This window comes from Exophiala xenobiotica, assembly GCF_000835505.1.
Source record: "Exophiala xenobiotica strain CBS 118157 unplaced genomic scaffold supercont1.3, whole genome shotgun sequence".
NCBI lineage: Eukaryota > Fungi > Ascomycota > Eurotiomycetes > Chaetothyriales > Herpotrichiellaceae > Exophiala > Exophiala xenobiotica.
This window is the reverse complement of record NW_013562492.1, coordinates 2,398,343-2,426,308: the sequence shown is the minus strand read 5'-3', so window position 1 is coordinate 2,426,308 and position 27,966 is coordinate 2,398,343. Positions and strand designations below refer to the sequence as shown.

Here is a 27,966-nt window from a genome sequence, read left to right as displayed (position 1 = left end):
AGTGATTTTGACCCACATGTTAACTCTGCAATCAGGGCCGAAGATGATCCGTCCTTTTCCCCTTTTCCCGCTTCCCCCCTAGGCACCCTGACCAACTGTACGTAGCAAGAAGTAGCCCCCTGAGTGCCTTTGGCCATTCCCATGTTAACTTAAACCCCCGGGCTCTGAGATGGTCCTTTCGTCTAACTTAATGACAATTTGCCCGAGGATACGTTGGATTCACGAAAAGGGATTACTTCGCGTCGTTGAATATGTAAACCACCTTTTCATTGTTGGTCACTAAAAGCCGGGCCCGTGTACTGTTCAATTTATACAACACACTACGGTCATGACGGTCCGACCTCGTTGATCGAGGAGAGTCTTGAATTGACGTGTGCATTCACAGGGTGCTCAGTCATATTGACCCAAGAAATTCAAGGCACCTGTCAACTCCCTTTTGATTACTTCCTCATGTTGCTTGCTTCGAGGTGTGACTTTGACCTCATACTCCAATGGCCGCACTAGGTTTGACGAGGTGTACGCGTTGACATCGATGGGCCTGTCTGGTAATTCCTCGAATTCGAAAGCCCAAAGGAGCTTGGCTGTGACGCGCCACATACTTCTCTCAGCCAGGTGGATGCCAGGACACATTCTGCGGCCTGCTCCATATCCGTAATGATGTAAACTCGCGAAAGTCAGCACTGAGGGGTTCTGGCAACGAGCATACAAGGAAAAACTTATCTCGGTTTTGCCAGTCCGGCCCAACGGCGTATTCGTTGGCAAGCTTTGTATGATTCTTGAATCGATCGGGATTGAAGCGGTCGTGATCTGGATACTCGTCGGCGCTCTGATGGATTGCCCAGGCAGCCAGCCAGACCGTGCTATCTTTGGGGAATAACATGCCCTCATACCAGTCATCTAGTAGCAGTCAGCCAGCAAGTTTTTTCAGAGCAGCCACTACTACCCACCTTTTGCGAGTCGATGTGGGATTCCCAGATCGGAACTAGACCACAATGTCAGTAATTGGCGCAGTATCTAACCTGGGGTTGACCTACGTTGGGCGCCACCTCAAAGCCTCTTTGATGATACAATTGATATAAGGAAGGCGATCAAAATCGTAGAACAAAGGCGTTCTCTCCGTTCCGCAGACTTCATCCAGTTCCTTTCTTGCCTTAATCTGGACCTCCGGGAACTTGGTCACGGCAAGGATAATGGTCAGAAGCATATTGGCAGTGGCTACCCTTCTGTCAGCTTGAATATCCTTACCTGCGATAGACGACTCCGCCCAGAGAACTCACTGTCTGCTCCAGCTTCAAGCATCTCGCCACCCAAGTTGTTAAACGAGTACTGTGACATAGGCCAGCCACTTTTCTCGTACTCCGCCAGCTTCAGATCGATCATTGAGTCACGCACGTCACCTCTGCTGCGGCGTTCTTCAACCATTTGCCTCGCTTTGGACCAGGTCGTATCCATGAGACTTCGGACGTGGTAGGCTCGCTTCTTCCAGGCTCCTGGGAGATACCACAGCCACGGCAATTGTTCCACTGGTGGGTTCGCTCCCGGTTCGATTGCATCGAGCCACTGACAAGTTTGAGCTTCACAAGCATCGGCTCGGGGGACTATTTAGACGTACCTGATCCACAAAGTTATAAAATTCCTTGTAGAAGAACGAGTCAAAGTCCTTTGCCCGGAACCCCCAGACGAGGATGGCCGCTACCGAGGAGGCGTACAACCTTGCATAGTCGAAAGCCTTGTTCGGGTGGTGGACGAGGTTGTTCATGAACAGAATCGACCTGGAAAGATCCCGAATTAGCCAGGATTCTCCCACCTGGACAGATGTAGGGCGGTCCTACTCTGCCTCTTGGACTCTGAAATGTTTCTTGTCCAAGTTTTGGGGATTGAGGTTCCTCGTGATTACAGAACGCTTTTCTCTCCATTCTGGAGTAGCTTGTTCAAAGGTCATATGGCAGCCACGGCTCATGAATGTAGGAACCGCAAGATTTGGCCTCTCTGAATATATACTGCCTTTCTTTTCCAGCAGCTGATATATGGCTTTGCGGTCGGCCAGCACAATCATGTTGGAATCGAACACCTTTAGAGAATATATCTTTCCATATTCTCTCGCCCATTCGTGAAATCTGTAGGTCACCAGTTAGATCCAAAGACGTACCAAGGGTGTTTCAGAGGTTACGACAGACTTCTTTCCTAATCCAGTGAGTGGTATTTGGTGGGCGTTCCCAAGGATTGGCACAGTTGGTGGTCCCGGTGGGAGTCTAGGGTCTCGTCGACCGATCCGTAGCAACCTCCATATCCCAAGTGCTAGGAGCAAAGCGACAATGATCAAGACGTTGCTAGTAGCATACATTTTGTGGTTGGTTTGGACTGGAATGGGAGAACTGGTAGTAGTGATGCAAGATGCTTTCTATTTGGCCCTGTAACTGCGAGCTGATATACCCCAATGCTGGCGTTCCCAAACCCTGGCACGACGGTCCGCGACGCCGGATATCACCCCGCAAAAGGCAGATTTTAAGCCAACCCGATGGATGGAAATGGCATTCAGTACTTGGAGCTGTCAAAATGACGCGAGGACACCGATGTAGGCGTTACGGAGAGATTTCGGTGAGGACTGAACTACTGTAACTGAGGTACAGTGTGTCGTGCACAGGCCACTAACTAGCCATACATTTTATATGCCGAAGTCGACGCGGACGACACCTAAGGCACCCATGATCTGGAGGCAAGAAAAGCGAGATCACTCTTTGATTCTGTCGTTGTTGCCCCTACCGAGTCCGGCGACCGCCAGTTTCCCTCAAGACAGATCCAGAGGTTTGACCGGAGGTATCGGTCCTGTACATGCTTCCCCAGTAGCAGCTGCAGTTTTGCCACTGTCGCACAGGATCATCTGGCCATTCACACACGAAGAGAGGTTCGACGCCAGAAACAGTTGAATGTTGGCAACCTCGTCTGGGTCTTGCAGTCGGTTGTAGTAATATTCTGGTGCTTTCAACAACCCTGCTCGTTCAAAAAACCACATATGGTTTTTCTGCAACTGTTCCGCGTCCTCATCGGTTTTGTACTCGCCTTGCTCGGCTTTTTGTGAGTTTGACAAGATACCGCTCTTTGTGAAACCAGGAGCGACGCCGTTGACGCGGATGTTACTGGATGAGAGATGGACCGACGCGCCACTGATCATGCCATGCAGTGCTGTCTTGGCGACCGCTATCCGGGAAAGGTCAACCCAGACTCTGTCATGCTTGCACCACTTAGTTACTTACCATAAGGGAGATCGGAGTACGATCCAAGATACCCAGCACACGATCCGGTGACCACAAAGACTCCTCCAGGCTGTGGCTTCTCCTCAGACGTGACCGCCATGGCCTGACTGCCGTATTTGATGCCAATGAACACTCCGCGCGTCATAACATTGACTTGTCGGTCATAGTGAGCCAGCTCTGTATCGTTGAGGTGTCTGGGAACGCAGATCAATGAGGAAGAGGGGCAGGAATTGGGACAGGGGCCACGAACCTGTAGTTTGCGAAGCCAGCATTTGGAATGTAGAAATCGAATCGCCCATGCTTCTTGGTGATTTCCTTAACAACTGCCAATGTCTGTTCCTCCGAAGAGACGTCGAGCTTTCGTCCTTCAATGATGGTGGTGTGTCCGGCTTTCTTGCATTCTTCTTGCAGAGAGGGGATAGCGTTGATATTCAAGTCGCACGCATAGACGGCTTTCGCCCCAGCAGCAGCGAACTTTTTGACGCATTCACGACCGATGCCGTACGCAGTGCCTGCCCCGGTAATTAAACCGACCTGGCCTTTGAGCAAGTCTGCACTTAGCAAGCTAGGATAACCATTCATTTTCGACAGCGACTTCGAGTTGGTAGACATTGATGTGAACAGGCTAGCCCGGCCATCTCGAGGGGAGACTGGCAGACAAATTATTTCGGGGCGCACTCAAACATCCGGACGAACTCTTTAAAGGTGCAGCTTATGGCCGAACTAGAGCATAAAATAGGCCGGGAGATGGTTTGACCTCAGGATGAACGCATTCCACTCCAAACGCTTGGTCCGTTGTTATCCGCAAATAGGGGATGATGGGGCCTTTTTGAGAATACGGGTGGATCGAATGTTCCAAACCGCTCCTAATCCATGGGCGCAGCATCAAACAGTTCGGCTCTTGCGGACACAAAACATACGACATGTGTAACGTTCTATCATGTTAAGTGGCAGATTGGCCAGGCGCTGCTTAGCTTCAATGCAATTTTATATCACTTCTATATAAGTTTGGCATACTTTGAGCATGAGGCGTCTAAGCACCGCCGAACACCTTTTTCGTGTCGGTGCCCTGTGCCCAGATCTTTTTCAACCACATGTGCGCGATTCTCCATCCTTGCGTAGTTCGTTGGAATTCAAATCGGTACGGTCCACCAAATGCATAGTGGGTTTCTGGCTTCGATATCTCGGGTGTCGCGCAAAACCACAGGTATGCGGTACCGGTCGCCTTGTCTGAACCGTCCACCTTGAACTCCATGTTGGTCATTGTGTGCTGAAGGCCCTCAAACTGTGACTCTACACTGGCTGCCTTGAGTATGGCGTCTCGGCCAACAACATCGCCCCAGGATTCGAAAGTCATAATAGGCCCATCCTCGATATAGGTCCCGGCGTAACCTTCCCAGTCTTTGGCATCTGCCGTGGTGCAATATGTGTTTAGCAACGTCTGAAGGGCATCCTTATCTTCCAGGATCTGGAGGCGTTTTTGTAGTTGTTCGAAGATATTGGATTGGTTGGCCATTTTTGAATTGTTTTTTCGTTCTTAGAGATTTGTCTGAAATGGTTCTTGTGAATGTTGTTACTGGGCTTCTCTACTCAGGGCAGAGAGACAGATGAGCGCGTGCCCATTATGTACCTCATATTGCCTCGGGCCAGACTTTGGTTGGGTTGGAGATACACATGATCCTGTGTGGGTTCAAGGAGCTCCGCTTCCGACGATTCCTAACGATTGAAGCGCGAAGCTCCCCCGCGGGCAGAAAATATGGTATGAATACTCATCCAACTCCGCAATTCTCTCGCAAATTGCGGAGTGTTGTGGTAGTCGTCCCGAAGTCAATCCGGGCTGAGTCGCTGTAAATCTCCGTCGTCGCTCACCCTCGGCAGCCAAAGTCTAATGCGTCCTAACCAACGTGATATTCGCTGCATTCTGCGAAATTCACCCCGGCGACTAGCAGCGCCAACTCCCGAAAGAATCCGTTGTGCCAGCTGTTAGGTGGAGACGCCCTTCCAAGAAGCTAAAGCTCGTCTTTAGGAGTTAGGGAAAGTCTTGGGCCTGTCATAAGCGGGTAACAGTCTTAGTGCGCCGGGATGAGATATCTAACCTGGAGGTCAAAGTAGCCACGGTGGACGGGTGACAACAGTCATAAGGTATGACAGCCGGGTGATAGCCTCGTCGTATCTATCCAAAATCTCTTCTCGGTGGCTCATCAAACTGTGTCACGATGGAGGGGAAGATATTCGTCGTAACTGGTGCTGGGTCGGGCATTGGAAGAGCTACGACTATCAGACTGGCAGAACTGGGAGCGGCCGGCATCGCCATCAGCGACATTGATCAAGCTGGCTTGGACGAGACGCGTGCATCGTGTAAGAGTTCCTCTCTTTCCTGAAACACAACATCCCGAAATGCTGTGCGTTGCTGATCGACAAAGGCAACAAATATCCCGCAAAGATCACCACCACCAAAGTCGATGTCAGTGATGCCCAACAGGTGGATTCGTGGATCAGAGACACGGTTTCCCTATTCGGCAAACTTGACGGTGCTGCAAACATAGCTGGTATTGCTGGCGGGGATGGGCAGACCACAGAGGACATAGTGAGCAATCAGCGCCCTTATCCTCCTCATGTTTGAGAACCTCTCGTTAACTTCATGGTTCAGGACCAGCAGGCGTGGGAAAAGATGATGGCCATCAACCTGACCGGAGTCATGATCTGCATGAAAGCCCAACTCCCGCATTTAACAAGGCCAGGTGGTAGCATAGCCAATGTTTCCAGCACTTCGGGCCTTAGAGGACTCCCGAACAATGCTGCCTACGCCGCTAGCAAGTTCGGAGTCATTGGCCTGACGGAGTCCACCGCAGCAGAATACGGCAAGAAGGGTATCAGAGTTAATGCAGTATTGCCGTGAGTACACCTGAGCGGTAACTATGTTGATCTCTCTAACCATACCGGCTCAGAGGACCGATTGACACTAAGATCTTCCGCGAGGGCGAGGCGAAAGGCCTGTTCAATGCGGATATAGTCAGTGCTGGCACATTGATGGGCAGGATGGGTCAAGCAGAAGAGGTAGCCAAGGTCCTGGCATTCCTACTGAGTGACGACGCATCGTATGTGACTGGAGGTAAGATGTCTAAACCCTTCAAATCTTCAGATGCTAACACCAATGTAAGCGCACTGGACCGTGGATGGAGGATACTCGGCTTGCGGTTTCTACCGAGCTGGATGAGTTGATGTATCTCCCCCGTGACAGGCAAGACTTAGTGGACAGCCAAGTAGGACTGGATTGTGATTGCATGTCTAGACTGGAAGATGAGGACAACATGTGCGACGAAGAAGAATCTATATGACTATTCCGTATTTGCCTATAGTTGTTTCTCTGCCTACAGACTACCATGAACCAGCTTCAGCTCCGTAATATGCCAGGGAATAACAAAGACGGCGTAGTAGTCCTTGAGTCCGTCGATACACGCCTTGAATGTCGGTTTCTTTTCAAAATCTTCGTGATGGGCCTGGAGCACACATTAGCTCTTGAGTCGTGCCTGTCATTTCCATATTGGCAACTCACATCGACAGATTTCCAGTTGATCAAGAGAAGTTGGTCTTGGGGGTTGTCGATCAGCGGGCTGATAAAGTGACCGTCACAACCGGGGTCTTCGTTGAGTATCGGCACTACAATCTTTCGAAATTGCGAATAGTATCCAGATACACCGCCGTCCACGACCTTGGTCAAGGCCACTTCGATGGCCGGTGAAGCCAGACTTCGGGACAAGTGAGCCCTATCATCCAGGCCTGTAGTATCGATCAAAGCGTGGTTCAACCATTCTATCCGCCTCCCATTCATAGCAGGTTGAATCACTCTGTGGAATTCGGTGTAGTCCGAGCTTGTGAAGAATGCATGGCTTGCGGCAAGGCTCTCCCATAAGACCAGAGCAACCTGCGTATGGCGATCTTCATGCTTCTTGCCCCTCCATAGTGCTTTCAGCCCTTTGGCTCTGTGGCAGTCAGCAATCTCAGAATTCTGCTTCGTGTCTCAAACATGCATACTTCTCCAAGATGCCAAAGGCTGGAGCCAGGTCTCGATTAATTTCCTCGTTGGTATGCACGGGTCGATGTGGCACAATAATCAGCTGGAGGGCTTGTTTCAAATTTGCCATTTTGGGCTCTCTGTCCGTTGCGATAGCTTAGCTTCTCGTCCTCGGCCTCAAATACGCCTATGTCTACTGTCTTGTCTACAGTATATGGCATTCTTTTAACGATTACTGAGGCGCAAACTCCACTTGCATGCCCAGCCAACCCGTAACACGACTCGTCAGCCGAATTGCTGTGCTGACAAGGAACTACGGAGTAATAGGAATTGCTACTATCCGTACCTGCTTGGCGAAATCCGTCCGAAATCACTCCGGGCCCCATTCACCAGTCAACAAATGGCTTTAGTACATCAGAGGCCACTATGGATTCCCAGCAGATACATGGCCACGGGGTTGGGGAATACCCGCAATTCAATCATGGCGCATGGCGCCTTGGACTTCGACCACGAGTCCCTTCGCAAGATGTTGGACGTACCGAAAATCGCGGAGATATAGTGAAGGTTCAACTAACCTAGTCTTTAGGCCAATAGTTGAATAGCTCACCTACTGTATAGTGTATTCGCGGAGGGACCACACCAATCTGGGCGGCACGGATCCTCTGTGAGGGGCATCCACTGCCATCCAAGGACTTTGAAATCGAGCAGACCCTTTGCGCCCCTTCCTCTACCTTGATTGCTCGTGATCGCTGTTCGGATCTTCCCCCTGGGCTCGGAGAATGCCCCTGGTTCTCCATGCTGGAGTCCCCGTGTAAACCATTCCAAACTCATGAAGTCCCACACGTGACGGCGCAAGGACTACGACTTTGTTTTCTTGTCAATCAACTTTCCAGAAAGGAGCCGGAGTAGCACCTTGTCTGCGTTGGAAGGTTCGCAAACATGTCTGAGAACAATTTTTCTGGAGAGGAAGGAACGCAGTTGCGGTCAGCGATCGCTTGCCATGTCTGCCGTAAGCGCAAAGTCAAATGCGGAAGAGAGATGCCGCAATGTTCTCTTTGCCAGCAGTCGTTGCAGGTCTGCGAGTATCCCGAAAAACCTTCGCGACCAGGCCCCAAGATTGGATCGACTCAGAATCCTCGAAAACGGAAGAACCGAAGTAAGCGGCATCCCTATCTTGGCCCTTGTAGAGCCTCGCAGATGATTGACATGAGGTTTTTTATAGCTGCAGATGGGGAAGAAGACCAACCACAGGAGCGTACTAGGCAACCAACGTCGCCTGCGCGACAGGTTCGTTCAGACGACTCGAATACCAGTACTAGGATTTCAAATTCTCAAGACGTGTCTGAGGCACCAGAGTCACCTGCCAGACAAGCTGACGACATCCAAGCACTCAGCTTTATTATTCACCCGTCGCACGAGTCATGCACGTCGGAAAAGGGAAAGGATGACAGCCCAGGGAGTAATAGCCACAGCCAACAGGGAAGCCATGTTACGGCGAGCTGTTATGCCTTGGGCTTTAGCCCGGTGCTCCTTGACCATTTGTACGTCTTGCACATTATGCGTCAAAGACAGGCGCGCTGATTGATCATCCCTAGCATTGACCGGTTTTTCGAGAACTTCACCTCATTTCAGCTTGTTTCGTCCAGCAGACCTCCGCCCGTCGCTCCATTCCCTCGAAAGCGCAAATCAATGTCAAGCGCTTCTTGCAGTGATTTTGCTGTTCGCCACCAAACATCAGGACGACGAAGATGACGCGATGCACGAGCAACTGCCGCAGAATCTTTCCAGCTCTCACCTTCTTGCACAGGGTCACAAACTCGTTGATCACTCCTTTTACGAATGTGAAGACGAGCCCATCTCTCTGCCCCTGCTTCAAGCGGTAATTCTTCTTACTCATTGGCTATTGATTCAAGGAGTTCGAGGCAGAGCGTGGAGATATCTTCGGGTAGCGGTCGGGAGTGCTTATGAACTCAATATGCATCTCATTGACAGGAACAAGGGAACTGACGACAAGGTCGATGCAGACTTGTGGTGTGAGGAAGAAGGACGTCGTCGGGCATGGTGGGCCATCTGGGAAATGGATGTCTTTGCCAGCGTCATCCGTCGTTGTCCAACGGGGATTGACTGGTCCCAAAACGAGACTTTTCTTCCCGCCGAGGATGAAAAATGGTATCGCGGCCAGCCTCAAAAGAGCTGTACCCTCAGGCAGGACCTCATTGAGAGATACAAATTTCTCGAAGCCTCGGGCAACAAATCTCCCAAGGCCTGGTTTATTGTCGTTAACTCCCTGATGAAGGGAGCCCAGAACATCACTAATCCGTTTGGAGTAGACAAGGACGTACCATCCAGAGGTCACTACAACACGAACCAGCTTCACAATCCCGCTGATGACAGCCGTCGGAATTCACCTTCATGCAAGGAGTCTCTCAATCGGCTGCTCATGATTTACAACGCGCTTCAATGCACTAGCATGACACTTCCGCGATATCTGAGATATCGAAACCAAAATCTCAGTTTCGGCTCTCGAGAATTCGACCCTCAGTCAGCCCAGACCTGCCGGCTTCAACACAATGATATCTACAGCATCCACTGTATGGTACAACTGACGAAGTTGATGATCTTGAAATACTACCTCTTCGACAGCGATCTGGGGGCCCTCTCGAAAAACGATCCACGTCGCAGCACCGCAATGACTCAAGCTCTAGAGCGATATTCCGAAGCCTTTGATGAAATCGTCTCTTTAGTTGGCCGGAGCTATGAAGAACACTACAAATATGTCAACCCTTTCGTCGCCAACACTATCTGGCTCGCTAGCGCCATGCAATTATGGTATCGGGAACTCGCATCACTTGACAAGTCGGACAGAGACTTCACAAATTCGAAGCAGGAGTTGCTAAGTGTGACATATAACAGATTCGTAAGGTACTGGACATGTCGTCCACATTACAAAAGAACCTCGAAGTCGTTCAAAGCGAAATCCGCAATCTCCAATCCAAACCACAAAAGGGTAAGCGAGGCAGCCGAACCCGCAGACCATCGGTGGCAAAGAGCAGGGCATCCAACGCCTCTGTTGCTGGCGTGGTCACCAACGACGCGGGCTGTACAGAAACCCGAAATACTGGTAAGCACAAAGATTTGTTTCCAGCGTTGGTAAGACTGCCACCGACTGACGAAGAATCATTCCTAGGGACCACAATCCAAGTCCAGGAGGACCCGGCCAGCGTCGAGAAACGTCCTTGGCACGGGATCCCGGAAAAAGGGAATACTACTAGTAGAAATGACCTCTACGAGGACAACTTGGCCCAGTATGGTCAAATGGATACAAGACTGTTTGGCAATGCTTTAGAACAGGCTCCCCTTACCAAATCTTCAGACAGTGTGCACGCATTTCTTGTGTCCGCATCTACAACGATGGCACAAGTGCCAACTATGACCCAGGCGATACATACCAGCAATGGAATCGACACACACGGAGATCTTGCGTTTTACCCAAGTACAAGCACGGAAGCAGAGCTGTCGCCGGACTTTTATGTTGGAGATTTGACAGGAGGGAATTCTGATCTGTCTCATTACTTTGGTGATATACTGTCTGGTGGATACATGGCATAGTCGACGAGAAGGTAGTAGTGACAGCAAAGATGGATAGTGTATACTAATACCTCCATCTATCTGCGACTTTCTCTAATCAAAAGTGATGACGGCTCTTCCTTTGAGTTTGCCGTCTCGAAGCGCCTGGTACGCCTCGGGGACCTTGTCGAAAGGAAAGCTGTCGACATCAATCTTGAGCTTCCCGTGCGAGGCAAGATAGCAGACTTCCTCGAGATCCCTGCGAGTCGAGCCCAAGCTGATGGCAAACTCACAGCTAGTGGCAATCTTGTTCCAACCAACCTCGACCGTGCCCATATCCATTCCCACCAAGACAACCCGGCCTTGAGGCCTGGAAAGCTTCATTGCCAAAGCCATACTTTCATTGCTGCCGACAAAGTCGAGGATCCCATCGACGCCTTTTCCACCGGTCTCCTCCAAGATCTCCTTTGCCGCGTTCGGCCCAGCCTTGAACGACCGCTTGGCCCCTAATTCATCGGCAATCTTCAATCGGTGGTCACTAACATCGACGGCGTACACTTTGACGCCCATCAGGAGAAGAAGGAACTGGAGCGCGTAGGAACCTAAGCCACCGCATCCGATCACAAGGGCCGACGAACCCGGCCTGAGTCGATCCTTGACCGTGCCCACCGCGTGGTAGGCGGTGACACCCGCATCCGTCAGCGGGGCGTATATGACGGGGTCCTCGTCCCCAATGCTGACAAGTTGGTCGCGGGGACAGATCATGAACTCGGCGAGGCCACCATCCCATCCAGTGCCGCGGTTGATCTCAATGGCGCCCCTTTTGTATGTCTCGCAATGTTGCTCCACGCCACGAATGCAGAATTCGCAGTGTGAACAGTGGGGCATGTGGCGGACGGCAACACCTTCGCCGACCTTGAGATCCGTGACGCCTTCGCCAAGGACCTCGATGACGCCCGCGTTTTCGTGACCAAGGGTGTATGGTGCATCGACGGCCGAGGCGTACGGATCTGAGCCTGGCTGCGAGTCGACCATGTCCAAATCCGAGCGGCAGAGACCGGCGGCCTTCATGCGGATGAGAACCTCTCCCTCCTTGGGTGATGGGACAGGAACCTCGCAGTATTGCCCCGGCTTGCCGTACTCCAACAGGCGGAAAGCTTTCATGGTCTTACCAGGCATTTCTGGAGTTCTCTTCAAATGTCTAGATGGGGTCCAAGAATAGATGTAATCAGGTATATGTACGTAGTCCGAAGTATATTACTATTGATTGTCAAGTATTTTGCAAGAATAGAAGTAAATCTTTCCACAAGAGGTTGACTGAGTATATAGTTGACGAAGTAAACAAGAATACCCACACGTATTTGGTCGCCCTACCTCCAATAGAGTCCTATTTCGTTTTCGGTGATTCATGCACCGGAGAAGACAGATCCTCCGCTTGAACGGGCAGTTCCCTTACTCCTCCAAATCCCCGCTGGTAGCATTTGTGGAAAAGTTCATGCGAAATCTCGCCGTCTTCGCTGGCCGTATGTGTCACCTGCCAGGGGAAGGCCTGACATTTCCGGATCCTCTGGTCACGCTCCACCTCGGGACTTTGGGGCATTGATCATCAATATTTGAGAGTGCGACTCCAATGGAAGCCCATCAGTGCCATCCCTGGCCTATCTATCATCTTCTTGCTATCAAGGCCGGGAGAGGCAAGGTGGACAGTCCACCAGCGCAAAAGAATTCCAGCCTCAAGTAAGAAAAGCCTACACATACGAATAACATGACAGCCAGCGACGTGTATGAAAATGCCGGCACCAAAGTCCTGCGGCCAGCATATCTCGCTCATGTGGTCTTGCGCACGCCCGACCCGGAGAGTTTCAAGGCCATGTGCGACTTCTACGTGAAGTTTCTCAACGCCGAAATCACGTACCGCAACAACGTGCTCTGCTTCCTCACGTACGACGAGGAGCACCATCGCATCGCCTTTGGCATTTTCCCAGACACGGTCAAGCGCGTGGGAAAGCCGGCAGGCCTGGCCCACATTGCCTTTACATACAACACGTTGCAGGATCTTGCCGTGTCGTATCGTCAGCGCAAAGCCCTGGGGCTCACTCCCTTCTGGTGCGTGAACCACGGTCCGACAACGAGCCCGTATTTCCGAGATCCCGATGGGAACGAGCTCGAGACGCAGGTGGACAATTTTGATACTCCGCAAGAGGCCAGCGAGTTTTTTGCTTCCAAGGAATTTGAGGACAATCCTATAGGAGTCGACTTTGATCCTGAGGAGCTCATTGAACGACTGAAAAGTGGAGAGGACGACAGGTCGATCAAGAAGAGGAAGAATATTGGTGTGAGGCAAGGAATTCCTGGATGGTGAGCGTAGTTGCCTTGCGAGATAATCGGGATTGGCTGTGGTGGTATCTCGAACCATGTATAAACAATTTTGTATTTGAATGAAAAGACCTCCAATCTTGTAGCGCCGTAATGAAATGCAGCTGAGCTATTCAAGTAGACTGGTGTTAACTTGTAAAGCAATGCATGTCAATGTTTCCTAATCGGTCGGAACAAGACCGGTCGGTGTGATGGGGCTCAGCAGAAGGAAAGGGAACGACACTTCCTTTCCATCCGCGGTCCGATACACGGTACACCATAGCTCGAGTCTATTCAAAGCCCGCTGGATTCCAATCCGGATCACTAGTTGACCCACGACGTTGACAGCTATATTTTATATCTTACAGAGCGTGGCATCCGCATCCCAATCTCTCCCACCGCTTCCAATCATGTCGTCCGAACAGATGAAATGCAAGTTCAACCACGTTGCCGTCGCCGTAGACGATCTCGACGCTGCGGTCAAATGGTACACAGAAACGCTCGGTTTCCACCAGATCATACCCGCTGCGCACATGAGCCGAAAACAAGATCCGCATGGAATAGTCTTTCGAGGTACGTTTGGCCTTTCAGCATGGCCTTTCCATCTACAAAGTCTCATATTCCTGATATCCGTGTATCAGTCTACGGTCCGGACCTCCACGACGTCAAGGTCGCCTACTTGGGTGCCGAGAATCAGATCGGGTTTGAGATCTTTCAATTCATCGACCCACCGCACCAGGGCGCCACAATTGCGTCTCCGGCCTTGTTCGACGCCAGAGCATGGACGCGTGGGGGCTTCTTCCACATCGCCGTGACCACGACGGAACCAGAGATGCTGGCGGAAAGGGTGCAGGTGGCAGGCGGTAAGCGCGTTGGGAAGTCTGTGACGCTGCCGAACGGCGAGACGGCTCTGTACGTGCAAGATCCTTGGGGCAATGTTATTGAGGTTTGCTCTGCGGATTTTGAACGCTTGATTACTCCTCGGGCGGGTGATGATGGGCTATGTTAGCTTGGCCGAAGTGAGAAACGTCCAAAGGATATATCATAAAGCCATGGTCTACAGGTCACTAATCCCCTTGATTACACTTTCAATAAAGTCATCAAGGTTCGTACAGTCCGCTGCGAAAACTCCCAGAGCCTGCATTTGCTGTTCGAGATCCTGTCGAGAATGCGACACGACAATGGCCCCACTGAAACAGAGCTCTGCCAACGGTCCCGGAACGTTTGCTCTGTCGATGCTCTTGGCTACCCTGGTGGGCGGACCTTTGGTCGTCTGCCCTCCAAGGCCCTGTATGAGCAGCAAGGATGCTTTGTCAATCATCAGTGCTTGGAAGCAGTCTTCCAAGTCATTTGCCATCGAGTCCAGGGCTGAGAATTTGCTGAGAGCATGTTCCGCGGCTTCTTGTATGCGGACGGGAAACTCGAGGCGTAAGCTCTGGCGACATATCTCCCCCGACCTTCGCTGTAGCGCCCTCACTAAGCTCTCCCAATGGGCCCATGAAAGATCAGCCCATGTGCACAAGACAAGGAGTGGCGAGTGGCCTTTTCCAGTTGTCAGACCTTCTAAACTGTATTTGACTATCATGTTGTCCCGCGTCGTGATATAGCTCTCAATGCTGGGCCACGGACCAGATAACGTTCTGGTCAGCCCATCAGGACTAACGAACTCTTCGATTTTGCTCCGCTGCAGAGCTGCAAGGTCTCGTGCAGCCCGGGTTTGTAGGTAGTGCATCTTGTACGAGTGCCTCCATTTCCGCGCCACGACGTTAGTCCTGCTCTCGGATTTTATGGCAATCTGGTGCTCGGGTCCGCCTATGGCGGTGCCTGGCGCAAATTCGTTCAACGTCAGGTATTCGATGGTCGAGCACCTTTGAATAGCTTCCAGAGGTACGTCTTCGATTACAGATGTGCGGTATCGTCTCGTCCGAAGCCACCCGGGAACTTTTCTGAGCGGCGGAATGTGATCCTCCTCGTACCATCGGTCCCATTCTGCCTCAGCTTCTGGAGAGTCATGCCTGAGTCGGACGCCGACGACAATGAGCGTTACACCGTACGCTTTGTCAACGTCCCCATTACGTAGATTTTGTTCCTGCGAGACGAATTGCGGCGCTTCGTACGTCGACACGAGGTCGTAGTAGCGACGCCACGCTGTGACTTTGTTGAGGACTTGGTGTTCACGCATCGACTGCACGCCGGGATCAAGGAGACGTCTGTACGGTTCCCTCGTCAACTCCCACATGTCGAGAATGTCGTATACTGCCAGCCACTCGGGCAGTCCGCTCTCAGCGCTACTTTCGACACCATTTTCGATCGAACGGTACCGGTACCCGTTGTTGAAGTAGGGGAGCCGCATTCGTATCGGGACGTGCTCATTGTTGTACCAGTCATCGCATTCCTGAACAGAGATGTCTTCCTTAAGTGACATTGGCACCATTATCAGTCCGGGCACGGCTTTCTCTCGAGTCAAGGCCATCGTGGGCCAGATATCGAGGGAGGGTCAGTGTCCTTTGCTATGTCTCGAGAAGCGTGCGAGAATGACCGCGTAATGAGGAGTAAAGAAATGGCTGTATGCGTTCTCGGTCACCCAGGCTTGAGTTTCTGATTAGTAACAACGTGGGCATCAATATTGATTGGTACCTTTACCACAAGACTGGAGCGAAGGCCAGACACCAGCCCGCGCTGACTGCAAATACCAATACATCGTCCATCAGTTAGTTTGTGTAGCCTTAGTTTCGGGTACCATGCTCCAGGAACGCCGAATTTGCGTCCATTTGCCGAATCCGCAGCAGTTAACTGGGTTAGCGGACGAACTTCGTAGTAATTTCAGTGGGCAACTGGAGCCTTCCACAGACCTTCTTCACGCATCAAATTATTCGACCCCAGAAGGAAGATAGGCGGGTCTGGAGCAAATGCGGGATAAGTCAGAAGATGCAACAAAGTCATTTCATCCACTCTGCGTTGTCGATAGTCGCAATTGGTTCTCATGCGCCTCATCAGCAGGGGTTACTCTTGGCTACCAACCAGAAAACTGTTCAGTCCACCGTGGAGGGACGCAGGTTTGTTGGCCACGAACATATCGTGCGTTCTTTCGGCGAAGCACTCCAGATGTGCACCGTTGAAGCCTCATTACAGGTCCAATCCTCGCAGCTTCTTCCCGTCCTTGTCATACAAGCCATCAACTAAGGTCGGCCTGACCGTCTTTCCGTTGTATGGTATCTCGCTCAAAAACCCCCAGTGAGAAGCCTGCTTCCAACCCTTCTTTTGCCAGTTATTCATTGTGCCCTTTGGGAAGAAGTCAAAGACATCTAGGGAAGTCGGGTCATGAGCAATGACAACCAGGACATTTGGATCAGCGTCGAATTCCTCCAGAGCTTGAGCTGATTTTCGCGATGTCTCGGGATCGCGATACCAGCTTTCCGGGCCTCCCGTGATTTTCAGAAAAGGCGTCTAGGAGAAGTCATGTCAGCAAACGGGTTGAGAAGATGGCATAGTTGTCCAGCAGCTATCATGTTGATCAACTGTCCAGCTGCAGATCAACCTACCGTGCGTCCATTTCCTTGGTTGGGATGAGACGACAAGAATGCAGTACACGGGCAGGGCCGTGGTATGGCCTTGTCGAGTACAGCTTCCTCCGGTATCTGGTCAGGAAGAGGTATTGACTTTGTCGGACGAATGACTCCTCCATGGTGGCAAACATCACCGCCCAAGAAGACGAAGGTGTCCGGTGTGGTTCTGACCAAGCCACATATGTGCCCGATCGCATGTCCCGGTACGTTCAAGATGTAAAAGCTGCCATCACCGAAATAGTCGTACATTTGAAATCCTCCGATCTTGAAGTCGTCCGAGAAGGACACTTCCACCACCTCGCGGCCCTCGAAGTCAGCCTCATGAAACTCGGAGTCCTCCTTGGTCGGGTATCCAGGTAAGAACGCTTCTCGAAACCCTGGCCCGACGACCAGCCGGACACTCTTTGGCAGGTGCGCTGCAGCGCCCACATGGTCCCAATGATGATGGCTCAGGACTACAGCTTGCACGTTATTGATGTCTACACGACCTTCTGGCAGTATATCTACGACATCCTTCGTGACTCGCAGTCCATGCATACGCTCTCTGATGAGCTTCGACAGCTTAGGAACGAAGTTTTCCCAGTCTTTACGACCTCCGAGGTCAAAGAGCACTTCGGTGCCTGAAGAAGCATGCTTTATGTGGAAAGAATAGGTCGGTAAATTTAGCCAGTTGTATCCCTCGATCGCTGGCTCCACCAGCCATGGGGGAGGGATTGTGATATCGCAAGTGGTGTTGATTATTGAGAGTTGGCAGGTCTGGGAGCTTGGAGGTACCTTTGAGGATACTGTTTGAGCCATGACAGAAAGAGAGTAGACCTTGCCCAGTCAATCACGCTCGAACGCAGGTTTTCTATGGCTGCAAGAATTACCGTGAATGCGAAACAATGTCACCATCGCGAAGAAGCACGGAAAGCATTAATTGTGACTCTCAAGCCGAGGATAAGTGACTTAGAGCTAGCTGTTGGAGTTTCAGGGTGGACATGTCCATCCTACTTGTGCGATTGTGCTGCTGGTCGGAGTTTACCCTGTCACGCCCTGTTCCTCTTCTGACCCCATATGTCGGTCCGCTGCACAGACACTCTCCCTCACATGGCCAACCACTTCGGTATCAAAGGTCAAGACCATCTCGGTTGGTTGACTCCGTGGCCCTCGGAGTCGACGCCGAAACCTCCACACCATCGGTCTCAAGCGCCGCCCTGGGATTGCTAATTTATAGCAGATCGGCCACTGCATCTCCGCATGTCGGCGCTCTCTCACTTGCCTTATTTAGCACATCGACTTTACCGGAACTTGTCAAGAGCAGACTAGTAGCCCGGTTTCCAATCTCTCCATCACGACCTAGAAACATCCCTAGAGCCACGCCGACGACAGTGTGAAGCCTGGAACAACATCAGCAAACATGGGATCAATCAGTCAATCACTCTCGCCATCGTTCTACAGCAACAAGCATTATATCAACGGCGAGTTTGTCGAATCGAGGTGTAAAGAAACCTACACTGTCCGGAACCCCAAAGATGAATCCGTCTTATCAGACCGGATGGCCGTGGCTGGCGATGAGGACGTCGAGGCAGCTGTCGAGGCCGCCGAAGCAGCCTTCAACGGGCCTTGGAGTTCATTCACCGCGCAACAACGGACAACATGTTTGAACAAGCTTTGCACAATTCTAGAAGACAAACTTGTCGACATTCTGACGCTGGATTCTCTTGCATCCGGTAACCCAGTGTCCATCATCCCAACTCGAGAGAAGAACTATATCATCACTGCAATTCGATACTACGCAGGATGGACGGACAAGCAGAAGGGTGACTATTATCCGGCCGATGATGGTTTCGTGAAACTGGTTCGACATGAGCCACTTGGTGTCTGTGCTGCCGTCAACCCGTACAACGCGCCAATCGCCACGTTTATTTTCAAAGCCGCACCGGCTCTGGCAACTGGCAACGTCCTCATCGTTAAGCCTTCCGAAAAGACGCCCTTTGGGTCGTTAGCTTTAGCTCCTTTGTTCGAAGAGGCTGGTATTCCCAAAGGTGTCATCCAGGTGCTGTCTGGCGGCGGCAAATCTGGTGCCTTGCTGGCAAGCCATATGCGTATCCGAAAGATCAGTTTCACCGGAAGTGTGCCGACTGGCAAGAAGATCCAAATTGCGGCCGCTCAAAGCAATCTCAAGCGGGTAACGCTGGAGCTTGGTGGAAAGAGTCCTGCATGTATCTTCGAAGACGCAAACCTCGACAATGCACTGACGTGGACTGTCAATGCATTGCTGGCAAGATCCGGACAAGTCTGCGTTGCTGCGACCAGAGTGTACGTGCAAAAGTCAATCGCCAAGGAGTTCATCGACAAATACGTTGCGAAGCTGAAGGAAGCCGCAGATCGTCTCGGAGACCCACAAGATCCCAACACCGGACTTGGTCCCCTAGTGGACCAGCTTGCCCTAGAAAGAGTCACAGGCATGATCGAGCGAGCGAAGCAGGATGCTGAATTGGCTGTAGGAGGAGCACGAAAGGGAGATAAGGGTAGCTTTGTTGAACCTACAGTCTTTCTCAATCCTAAGGCAGGCTCTGAAATCTTGGAGAAGGAGGTGTTTGGTCCTGTTTCAATAGTCAAGACTTTCGAGACGGAAGAAGAGGTCATCAAGGCGGCCAACGATACTGAGTATGGTCTTATGGCTGGCGTCTTCACGAGAGACGTGTCGAGGGCATTGAGAGTCTCGTCGAAACTCGAGGCTGGTGTTGTCGGTGTCAACTGTGTCAGCTACGTATGTCATCCTGCGAGTTTTCTCTGCTCGTGATCGCTAACGAATTACTTTCAGATGAATATGCAAGCTCCGTTTGGTGGAAAGAAGGCTTCGGGGGTGGGACGAGAATTCGGCGAATATGCGCTGCGTGCGTTCACGGAGCCAAAGACGGTGCTTATCAAGTAAGTCATCTCCAAGAACTTTGCATATACAGAGTACTAACGACGCTTGTCCAGCATGAATGCATAAATCGAGGACCGGATCTGAGCGTGCAATTGCACAGGCAAAGCATTAACTGGCATCGGCCTCCGTCGGGGTTGAGGACAACTTTGATCTTGTCTGGATGGCCAGTTTGCAACAGCACCAGTCATTGACACTTTCATGTAGCATAGATCTTGCCCACATCACAAGATGAGTTGTAATGAAGCAGCTATGCTTGTACCATGAAATTATTCTCTGCCATGTTGGCAACTTTTCCACCTCTTCGCAAGGCCTCAAGTCCGTGGTCATTCGATCACGTGCTTGGTCTGCCCTGTGATATTAGCGTCGGGATACTTGCCCAGCCTAGTATTCCCCCTCCTTGCGCTCAGTTACGAGTGACTACATATAGCGGCCAGTCTTTCCCTCTTAGATTAGTTAGTTAATCAATCTCTTCCGCCGCTACAACCACAGCCCGGTGCGGGGTGCGGGGAATTCTGATATCAGCCTCGGCAAGTTGTTATCGCTTATCGCTTATCGGAGTGGGTATCCGAAGAAATCGACGTTCCCCTAACTAAATTCTTCGGTGTCTCTGGCCTAGCCAGCTTTGCAATGCCGTGTTGGAAACAGTACGGGAGCCATAACTCCGTATATCGGATGTACAGATCATTCATTTCTCTCCACTACATGTAACTAATGCGCATGACCCAACTAGCCGACGGCAGCGGTGCCGAAGACACTGCATTTGCGGAGGTCAGTCAGTTTTCCTCCACAGCCTTGAAGTCTCGTATCGACAGCCGGCGTCAAGCGGCAGCTCAATGATTGACGCACAATTCAGTACTTCTGCTTTGACCAGCCTCGTCTAGCCACGTCTCTCGCCTTTTTGTCTCGCACCCCAGACGCTCCGAGATCAGCTTAAGTGACTCACGGTAGAATTCCCACCAGCCCGAGTACCGAAACAAGACGGCGGTTCCGGCCAAGTACAAGTCGACAGCAACGTCCTCGCGAGATCCTACTGGTTACATCAGCAAGAACACCAGACAGTTACCTTACAGCGAAGAAGGCTGTGACATCGTCCGTGTATCCTTGCGCGTTTCTTTGGTTGCCACTGCAACATCCCAAACCAATCATGGGTTCATCGGATACAATGGACGCCGTGATATTCAAGGCCCCCTGGAAGATGGCGACCGAGAAACGACCAATCCCCAAAATCATCGAGCCAACCGATGCCATTGTCAAAGTCTCTGTGGCAGGGATATGTGGTAGCGACTTACACTTCTATCGTGGCCACCAGAAAATGGAACCAGATTGCATATGTGTGAGTGTCCCCGTCTTCTGCCTGCCTTTGACCCTTTTGTCCGACGTGCTTTTGCCGTTGGTGAGACCATGAAGGCCACCGTCCAGCATGTTGGAGAATGCAAATATCGACTATGTGGGAGACCTCAGCGTGCGGCATGATCAACAACATACAACGTGAAGGCGATTCCCTCCCGACAAGATATTATTCTGCCTCACCCCACAAACTGATCAACTCACCGCCACAAAAACCCCAGCCTTCCAGTCAGGAGAAAAAGCAACAAAAAATCTGGTGGTGGTGCGTAGTAGATGGTCCTTTCGAACCACCTACTACTATAGCTCTTCTTTTGCTCTTGTAATACCCTCATCCACTGAACAGGAATCAAGTACTACAAGTCGAGATAAGACAGACCATGCAATGTCAGATCCGGAAGAGCCCCAACCTTCCAAACCACAGCATAGCCTTTCCATTAGAGGACAGGTCACTACCTCCTTGGACCCGACTTTAGGACATATGCATGAAGCAATTCGAGGTCTATAATATATCAACCATGATGTTATGGGGCGGGTGAGGTACAATGAGACACTGAACCGGCTTCACCGCCTGCTGGCAGAAGGACTTCTGCTCTACGATGAGGAGAACCGACTTCTGCCAAGAGAGAGCGAGAGACGATCGAGTGACTGACCGCTGCGGCACGAACTCTGAAGGCACACGTTTTTTTGGCCACTTGTTGTACAAAGAGCTACTTTTCGGGGAGTTTCAGTCCATGTTGCTGACATTTTGATGCGCTTGACAGGGCCACGAATTCGTCGGACACGTCCAAGAAGTCGGCTCGAGTATCAAGAACTTTAAAGTCGGCCAGAAGATCGTCTGCACGTTCACTATCACATGGTACGCCTCTCTTCCCTCTCTCTTGCGTTTTTTTGCCTTTGTGCCGGTCGACTCTCTCCCTCTCTCAGCCTATATCTCCTGTTCACCCCTTCCCTGTTTTGATAGCACTGACATCTGTCCGTCCAGTATGGAATGCTGGTTCTGCGTGCACGGCTACACGAACCGGTGCATCCGCGGCAAATCGTTCGGATCGCTGGGCTTCGACGGCGGCCAAGCCGAGTACGTCCGCGTGCCTTTCGCCGACGGCACGCTCCAACCCGCCCCGACGAGCGTCGACGACGAACTGCTCATCATGATGTGCGACATCTTCCCGACGGGCTACTACGGCGCCGCGCGGGCGATCCAGTACTTCGAAAGCCAGGCGCGCGAGTTGGAAGGCATCAACAACAACGCCGCGAAACAGTCACAATCACAAGCCCAATCCCACTCACACGCCCAAGCCAGCGCAGTGTCATTCGAGATCCAGACGCTGCAGGACTGCGTCTTTGTCTGTCTCGGCTGCGGGCCCGTCGGGCTGTGCTCGATCCTGACGTGTCTGACCAAGAAGGTTGGCAAGGTCTTCGCGGTCGATGCCGTCGACGACAGGCTCGCCGAGGCCGAGAAGTGGGGCGCCATCCCGCTCAAGCTGGGCAGAGACGACATCAAAGCCTCCATCCTCGAGGCGACCGATGGGCGCGGCGCGGACGCCGTGATCGAATTGGTCGGGAACGCGCCGGCGTTGAAGTCGGCGTTCGAATTCGTCAGGCCCGCCGGCTGTATCTCGTCAATTGGCTTTCATCAGGGAGAGGTGCCGTTCACGGCGTTCGAGGCCTACGCGAAGAATCTCAAGTAAGTTTACTCCCTACCTCCTAGCACCTGCTACGCTAGGCTTCTCATATGCAACCCCCCTACCAACCCCACCCAGTTGAGGTCAATGTTTCAGGACAGGGTGTCTCGGTGTGGGGAAAACTGTGATCGGGGCTAACACGAGAGAAACAGTATCAACATGGGACGAGCGCCGGCGAGGAGGGTGTTCAATGATGCGCTGGACGTGTTGGTTGCAAATTCGGACAAAGTGAGGGAATTCGTCACGCATAAGTTGCCCATCTCCGAGGCGGCCAAGGGGTATGAGATCTTCGAGAAGCAGTTGGCGAGGAAGGTTGTGTTGGTATTCTAAGTAGCCCCTTGAATGGTAAGGGCGAGGGATGAGGCAAGTCCAAGTTAAGCCTGGGAACACAAAATGACCATTCAGGGAAGCATTCCCAGAATAAGTATTCGTGGTCCACCAATGGGACATGGACCCGAATCGGTGAGATGTACCTGGCCGCGTGGCGGACAACGATAGACGCTTGAGGCACATGGTGCTGGATGACAGTGGTTTCACAGGAAGAGGAAGAGAAGGGCAGTATGTTCTGATGAAGTGAGATGGTGGTGGCATCGAAAATACAATTGTACAATACAAACAACAATCTTGGTATCAAATTTGCAGGATGTCCTTTTTCCCAACCCCTTCTGCACGATACCTGGTAGTAAATATCCTGCAGTCAGATTCCTTTGGCTCTCGTGCTCATCTGGCTTATCGCGTCCTTTCGAGCTGGAAGATATCACCGCTTACTTCGGACTCTGAAACAATAGCAATCAGCAAGGATCGTCTTGAGACGTCACCGCACGAAATTCTCATACCTCAAGTTGTGTCGATTGGACATGCTTCTCATGAGGGATGTCATGTTCAGCGTGTCCGTGATGTTTGAGCTCCTCCTCCAAGGAACCAGCAACCTCGTCACCGAACAAGCGGCCCATCTCCTCCATTGGGATATTTGCAGTCTCAGGGTAGAAGAAGTACACAATCACCCACATGGCAGCCGTGCAGAAGACGAAAAGAAGATAGAACTTCCAGCCGCAATTGGCAAAGCCGGTCGGCGAGGCCTGCAGGTAAGCGATCGAGGCAAGCCATTGACCTGTCAAAGTGAGGTGAGTACAAAAATCGTCCAGAAAGAAGAAGCACCGTAGGGAGGGTGTGTTTCCAAACTTACCAGATACCGAGAGAGCAATGCCTTCCGATCGCACCTCGGATGGCCAGATTTCAGACATGTAGATGTACATGACGGCGTCGACCATCGACGAAAACCAGGGGATGTACCAGAAGATGAAAAACACCCCGGTCACCAATACTGCCTTGTTCGTGGATGGTAGGAACGACGAGGCGACGGTCTCACCGATCAGGGCGCTCAAGGATCCAATGAGACCGATCAAAAAGGAGCGTCGTCGTCCCAGTTTATCGATGATCAAAGAGGAAGTGGTGTTCCCGACCAAAGCGATGGCCAGGTATACCCAGTAAAGACCCAGGGAAAGTGACGCGCCTACTCCGAGGCCAGGATAGAGGATGATTTGGTAATTGTTGATGACCAACACGCCGGTTCCCTGGATACCGAACATGATACCAAAGCCGAGGGCGCATCGGTGGAGGTAGGATTTCTTGCTGAGGAGGTATTTCCACCGGCCGATGAATGACGCCACGGCACCACCACTCTTTTCGCGTTCGAGTTGAATCTGAGCGACCATGAGATCGAACTCGGCTCGTGCAAAGTCGTCGTTCTCATCATCAGGAGAGCGGTGGATGCGTGTAACCACCCTTTTCGCCTCGTCGAGGTGATCCTTTAGAATCAGCCACCTCGGAGATTCGGGCATCCAGAAGGAGAAGGTCAAGAGAAGCGCCGGGAAGAGACATTGCAGAGCGAGCGGAAAGCGCCATGCGAAGTTGCCATTCTTTGCAAAATAGCATCCGTAACTGACAGCTGCCGCGGCGTTGTAACCGATAGCAAGACCGGGACCGTGTTGGCCGACAAGGAATCCTCGCGCTCGGGGTGGTGACAGCTCTGCCGCGTACATCGGGAAAAGAACCAAGATCATGCCGACACCGAAACCTCCAAAGAACCGGAAGACCAAGAACATGGGAATGTTGACGGCTCCAGCTGTGAGAGCGCCACCGATAATAACGATGAGACTGGCGAGCTGGAAGGATCTGAGACGGCCGAACCTGTCGGCTGTCCATGAGTTGAAGAGACATCCGAAGAATCCTCCTGCCTGCGAAAGTGAGGTGCTCAGCCCTTGAATCACGACCATGTAGTCGTAGGCGGCTTTGTCGACTGATGCGTCCGTTTGGAGGTTCATGTACTTGTAGAAGCTAGGTTGACCCTGCATCTCTTAGCTCGACGCGAGACGAAGAGGGACTGAGACTACGTACCAATGTTGTCGCCACGGCAGACAGACAGTAGCCATAGATGATGGAACCCACAGCCGCAAAAGCGACGCATTTGTAGTTGTAAAGAGTGAGTCTCCGAGGAAGATCCTCGACGTGAACGTCGGACTGGGGCTTTTGAGGTGCCATCTCGAAGATGACTTGGAGTCTGGATGAGCGATAGGTCCAAGGCAATATCCAAGGTGATAATGGTTCTTGAGAAGGAGTAGCCTGGGGAACCCCAGAATTATAACAAGCTCTTTGACCGAGGAACAAGCCATGCGGGACAAGCACTAGTACCAGGAATATCCCCTTAGCTCTGGAAACGACGGCTTGTTCAACTTAGTGCTCGTCAAAAGATCAATCAAATTGCACGGTGACCCACCCCGAGAGTTCGGAACTGCAACCGACGGTCAGTGTCTCGCTCGTTGGAGAGAGAGATTTCACAAAAGAACGCGTTGCTGATTCGCTGTTCGTCCTAGAGGTCGTTTGCATGATCCCTTCCTGTCAACTAAAGTGTCGGTCGGCCTACCGTCGTACTCACATTGGTTCCCCTAGACACATGGTCCAGCGCGTGGCAGTCACTCTGGCACATCAAGCTTGTAGAAACTGACGTCCCTTAGCGATCAGCCCATTGGGTCACCTGGGGCCGGCATCTGCAGATTCAGAATGATGTGATGAGCAATGCCTCCCTGGGGCTCACGCGAGACTTGAGCTGCAAGAGCTAGGCTTTGGGAGCGGAAATTCAGCCTTGTTTGAGTGGCAGCACTGGCGGACTTTGGTGGCATGAGTAAGAGCCCACAGTGTTTGCCTTGTGACCCTCTAAGCCAGGCCCAGCGCAAGTCTTTCCGCGAAGAGAGTGCAATTGGACTTTGAGGCCAGTTGACCACGGTTGCGAGGCTCGATGGCCCAAAGCCAATCAGGTGAATGGAGGACCTTGCGGCCTAAGGAATTCAAGCAGTGTCGTGATCATTCAGATGGACAAAGAACCTCGATGTGGGATTGACAAGCTCCTGGTATTCATCGCTGTCCTTCATACTGTGGCTCGTATCCGAGACGTTGTGAGATTGCACTGCTGTCCAAACGCTACAACTCACACAAGTCAGCAGCACTCGCTTAACCTTCCAAATCTGCCGGGCCTCTGCGCCGGGAACTTCGCCAGCAACAAGCCTCCTCTCCTCGTGTCGCCTGCTGGGACTGCCTCATTCATTGTCTGCAGGCTTAACCCACATTGTTGCACGACGCCCAGATCAAGACACGGTGTGACACCTTGTAAACCTGATAAGAGGTCCCTTCTCAGGACGCTTCCTCCAGACCCCTCAAATGCACCTTGACTGCGCAGTCGTACGACCCTTCAGACGAGAAGCCAAGAAGCTGGAGAAAAAGAGATGAAGATCCGACAAGCATCAAGATGAAGCACATTGAAGAACATCAAAGAACAAAGATAAGGGTGGGTGGCAACGGAGGGGAACAATGTCTGCATGATGAGGCGAGCGAGGCTCAGAAGCAACCATGAATCCTTAAGAACGATGCCATCAATACACCCTGCCCTGAAGCCCTCTTCAAATCACTTGATGCCCGCTTGCCCACAGCGTACCCTTGAAAGAACTCCTAGTCATCTACAGCGAATTCTCAAGCTCGACGACTTCCTTCAGCGCAGCCTCATACCTGGCCACATCCTCCTTGCTCGGCTTGGGTAGTGGCCGTCTGGCATAACCACCGTATCCGAAAAATGACTCCAGCGCGCTCTTGGTCCCGGTGATTCCACCAGCAATGACTCCCCAATCCCCTCGGGCAACAATCGCTTGCATCTTTTGGGCTTCCTCGACCTTGCCCTCTGCATATAGGTTGAACACCTTCACGCAAGCCTTCGGCACAACGTTGCCCAACCCTGTGATGACGCCAGACCCTCCAGCGATCATCGTTTGCAGAGTGAAATCCGCCGAGCCGCCCATGCACATCCAACCAGATCCATTGTTCGATGCAGTGGCGGCATTGACAGCATGGGCGATTCGGTTCAGTTTGCCAGTGTTACCGCAGGTGAGCTTGCAGCCAACGATCTTGGGATGCTTAGCCAATTTGATAATGGTATCAGAGTCGAGATCAACGCCAGCGACCGCGCCAGGGTAGTTGTAGATGATGATTGGGATAGGTGAGTCCGTCGCGACATCCTGGAAATATTCGACAAAGCTGGCGGGGGTGTAGGCGGCCTTGTAGTATGAAGGAGGGAGGACCAAGGCGTAGTCGCCACCAGCTTCATATGCATCCTTGCAGAACTGTACAGTTTCACGAACTGACTGTGCGGCGCATCCGACCACGATTGGCATATCAGAGAAACCGGCCTCATCGAGTGCTTTGCGGGTTGTGCTTGTCACGAGCTTTCTCTCTTCTCGAGTTAGATGGACTGCTTCGCCATTTGATCCTTGGCAGGTGATAGAAGTGAGGCCGGCCTTTGCAAGTCTAACAGCATGCTTTGCAGTGGCAGCGACATCGACATCTTCAGTCTCAGGGTCGAAGAAAGCCACCATAGGCACATTGACGCCTGGTTTCAAAGGTCGACTAGTTTGATGGCCGTTCATTTTGGTAGACTTATCAATAAAAGACTGTTAAACTTAATTGACCGGGTTTTAGCGCGTTGCCAGAATCAAAGGAATTCTATGTTTCGATCTGAGAAATCTGTAAGAAGCCGGATAGTCTATCGATGGGCAAGAAAGGCCAAAAGGGAAGACTTCAAGGTAGTAAAAGGCGTGGCTGTGACTGCAGATAAGGCGTGTTAAGTCTCGCACGGCGATATGCCGATAGCCTGAGGAAATATCGTCCTGGAGTGCAGCGAGGGGTGGAGGAGAGGACGTGGGGTGGCGTACTGAGTTGC

At 51.8% G+C, this 27,966-nt stretch overlaps 12 protein-coding genes across 12 annotated transcripts; 5 read left to right on the top strand and 7 right to left on the bottom strand.

The window, feature by feature from the left end:
- Positions 1-604: 604 nt before the first annotated feature.
- On the bottom strand, positions 605-4,770 carry PV05_05113 (uncharacterized protein; the record flags this gene model as incomplete). The annotated part of the gene is made up of 10 exons (XM_013461584.1): positions 605-897; positions 948-982; positions 1,035-1,215; positions 1,278-1,560; positions 1,613-1,772; positions 1,833-2,117; positions 2,898-3,198; positions 3,255-3,448; positions 3,505-3,904; positions 4,296-4,770. 10 exons carry the CDS (start codon positions 4,768-4,770, stop codon positions 605-607), a joined length of 2,607 nt encoding a protein of 868 aa, XP_013317038.1.
- A 700-nt stretch (positions 4,771-5,470) lies between these two features.
- Positions 5,471-6,471, top strand: PV05_05112 (uncharacterized protein; the record flags this gene model as incomplete). Its single annotated transcript, XM_013461583.1, has 5 exons — positions 5,471-5,612; positions 5,678-5,841; positions 5,905-6,149; positions 6,203-6,366; positions 6,416-6,471. The coding sequence occupies 5 exons, from the start codon at positions 5,471-5,473 to the stop codon at positions 6,469-6,471; spliced, it is 771 nt and encodes a 256-aa protein (XP_013317037.1).
- Positions 6,472-6,625: 154 nt separating this feature from the next.
- Positions 6,626-7,399, bottom strand: PV05_05111 (uncharacterized protein; the record flags this gene model as incomplete). The annotated part of the gene is made up of 3 exons (XM_013461582.1): positions 6,626-6,754; positions 6,811-7,237; positions 7,290-7,399. 3 exons carry the CDS (start codon positions 7,397-7,399, stop codon positions 6,626-6,628), a joined length of 666 nt encoding a protein of 221 aa, XP_013317036.1.
- Positions 7,400-9,244: 1,845 nt separating this feature from the next.
- PV05_05110 (uncharacterized protein) lies at positions 9,245-10,878 on the top strand (the record flags this gene model as incomplete). The annotated part of the gene is made up of 3 exons (XM_013461581.1): positions 9,245-10,191; positions 10,242-10,390; positions 10,457-10,878. The coding sequence occupies 3 exons, from the start codon at positions 9,245-9,247 to the stop codon at positions 10,876-10,878; spliced, it is 1,518 nt and encodes a 505-aa protein (XP_013317035.1).
- Positions 10,879-10,950: 72 nt separating this feature from the next.
- PV05_05109 (uncharacterized protein) lies at positions 10,951-12,015 on the bottom strand (the record flags this gene model as incomplete). Its single annotated transcript, XM_013461580.1, has 2 exons — positions 10,951-11,421; positions 11,506-12,015. The coding sequence occupies 2 exons, from the start codon at positions 12,013-12,015 to the stop codon at positions 10,951-10,953; spliced, it is 981 nt and encodes a 326-aa protein (XP_013317034.1).
- A 586-nt stretch (positions 12,016-12,601) lies between these two features.
- Positions 12,602-14,200, top strand: PV05_05108 (uncharacterized protein; the record flags this gene model as incomplete). The annotated part of the gene is made up of 3 exons (XM_013461579.1): positions 12,602-13,171; positions 13,617-13,764; positions 13,833-14,200. 3 exons carry the CDS (start codon positions 12,602-12,604, stop codon positions 14,198-14,200), a joined length of 1,086 nt encoding a protein of 361 aa, XP_013317033.1.
- A 48-nt stretch (positions 14,201-14,248) lies between these two features.
- Positions 14,249-15,664, bottom strand: PV05_05107 (uncharacterized protein; the record flags this gene model as incomplete). The annotated part of the gene is made up of 1 exon (XM_013461578.1): positions 14,249-15,664. One exon carries the CDS (start codon positions 15,662-15,664, stop codon positions 14,249-14,251), a length of 1,416 nt encoding a protein of 471 aa, XP_013317032.1.
- A 480-nt stretch (positions 15,665-16,144) lies between these two features.
- On the bottom strand, positions 16,145-17,555 carry PV05_05106 (uncharacterized protein; the record flags this gene model as incomplete). Its single annotated transcript, XM_013461577.1, has 2 exons — positions 16,145-16,638; positions 16,734-17,555. 2 exons carry the CDS (start codon positions 17,553-17,555, stop codon positions 16,318-16,320), a joined length of 1,143 nt encoding a protein of 380 aa, XP_013317031.1. The 3' UTR covers positions 16,145-16,317.
- Positions 17,556-17,975: 420 nt separating this feature from the next.
- On the top strand, positions 17,976-19,929 carry PV05_05105 (uncharacterized protein). Its single transcript, XM_013461576.1, has 3 exons — positions 17,976-19,512; positions 19,567-19,673; positions 19,728-19,929. The coding sequence occupies exons 1-3, from the start codon at positions 18,157-18,159 to the stop codon at positions 19,738-19,740; spliced, it is 1,476 nt and encodes a 491-aa protein (XP_013317030.1). The 5' UTR covers positions 17,976-18,156; the 3' UTR covers positions 19,741-19,929.
- A 565-nt stretch (positions 19,930-20,494) lies between these two features.
- On the top strand, positions 20,495-23,359 carry PV05_05104 (uncharacterized protein). The gene is made up of 4 exons (XM_013461575.1): positions 20,495-21,007; positions 21,783-21,877; positions 22,004-22,705; positions 22,856-23,359. The coding sequence occupies exons 1-4, from the start codon at positions 20,819-20,821 to the stop codon at positions 23,031-23,033; spliced, it is 1,164 nt and encodes a 387-aa protein (XP_013317029.1). The 5' UTR covers positions 20,495-20,818; the 3' UTR covers positions 23,034-23,359.
- Positions 23,360-23,467: 108 nt separating this feature from the next.
- On the bottom strand, positions 23,468-25,244 carry PV05_05103 (uncharacterized protein; the record flags this gene model as incomplete). Its single annotated transcript, XM_013461574.1, has 4 exons — positions 23,468-23,479; positions 23,540-23,814; positions 23,890-25,051; positions 25,101-25,244. The coding sequence occupies 4 exons, from the start codon at positions 25,242-25,244 to the stop codon at positions 23,468-23,470; spliced, it is 1,593 nt and encodes a 530-aa protein (XP_013317028.1).
- A 1,469-nt stretch (positions 25,245-26,713) lies between these two features.
- Positions 26,714-27,673, bottom strand: PV05_05102 (uncharacterized protein; the record flags this gene model as incomplete). Its single annotated transcript, XM_013461573.1, has 1 exon — positions 26,714-27,673. One exon carries the CDS (start codon positions 27,671-27,673, stop codon positions 26,714-26,716), a length of 960 nt encoding a protein of 319 aa, XP_013317027.1.
- Between the last annotated feature and the right edge of the window lie 293 nt (positions 27,674-27,966).

Coding starts and splice junctions, on each gene's coding strand:
- PV05_05105 (XM_013461576.1), top strand. CDS start 18,157: ATGGGATCAATCAGTCAATCACTCTCGCCATCGTTCTACAGCAACAAG. Junction 19,513..19,566: donor GTGTCAACTGTGTCAGCTAC/GTATGTCATCCT, acceptor AATTACTTTCAG/ATGAATATGCAAGCTCCGTT.
- PV05_05104 (XM_013461575.1), top strand. CDS start 20,819: ATGGGTTCATCGGATACAATGGACGCCGTGATATTCAAGGCCCCCTGG. Junction 21,878..22,003: donor TGCACGTTCACTATCACATG/GTACGCCTCTCT, acceptor CTGTCCGTCCAG/TATGGAATGCTGGTTCTGCG. Junction 22,706..22,855: donor GCCTACGCGAAGAATCTCAA/GTAAGTTTACTC, acceptor CGAGAGAAACAG/TATCAACATGGGACGAGCGC.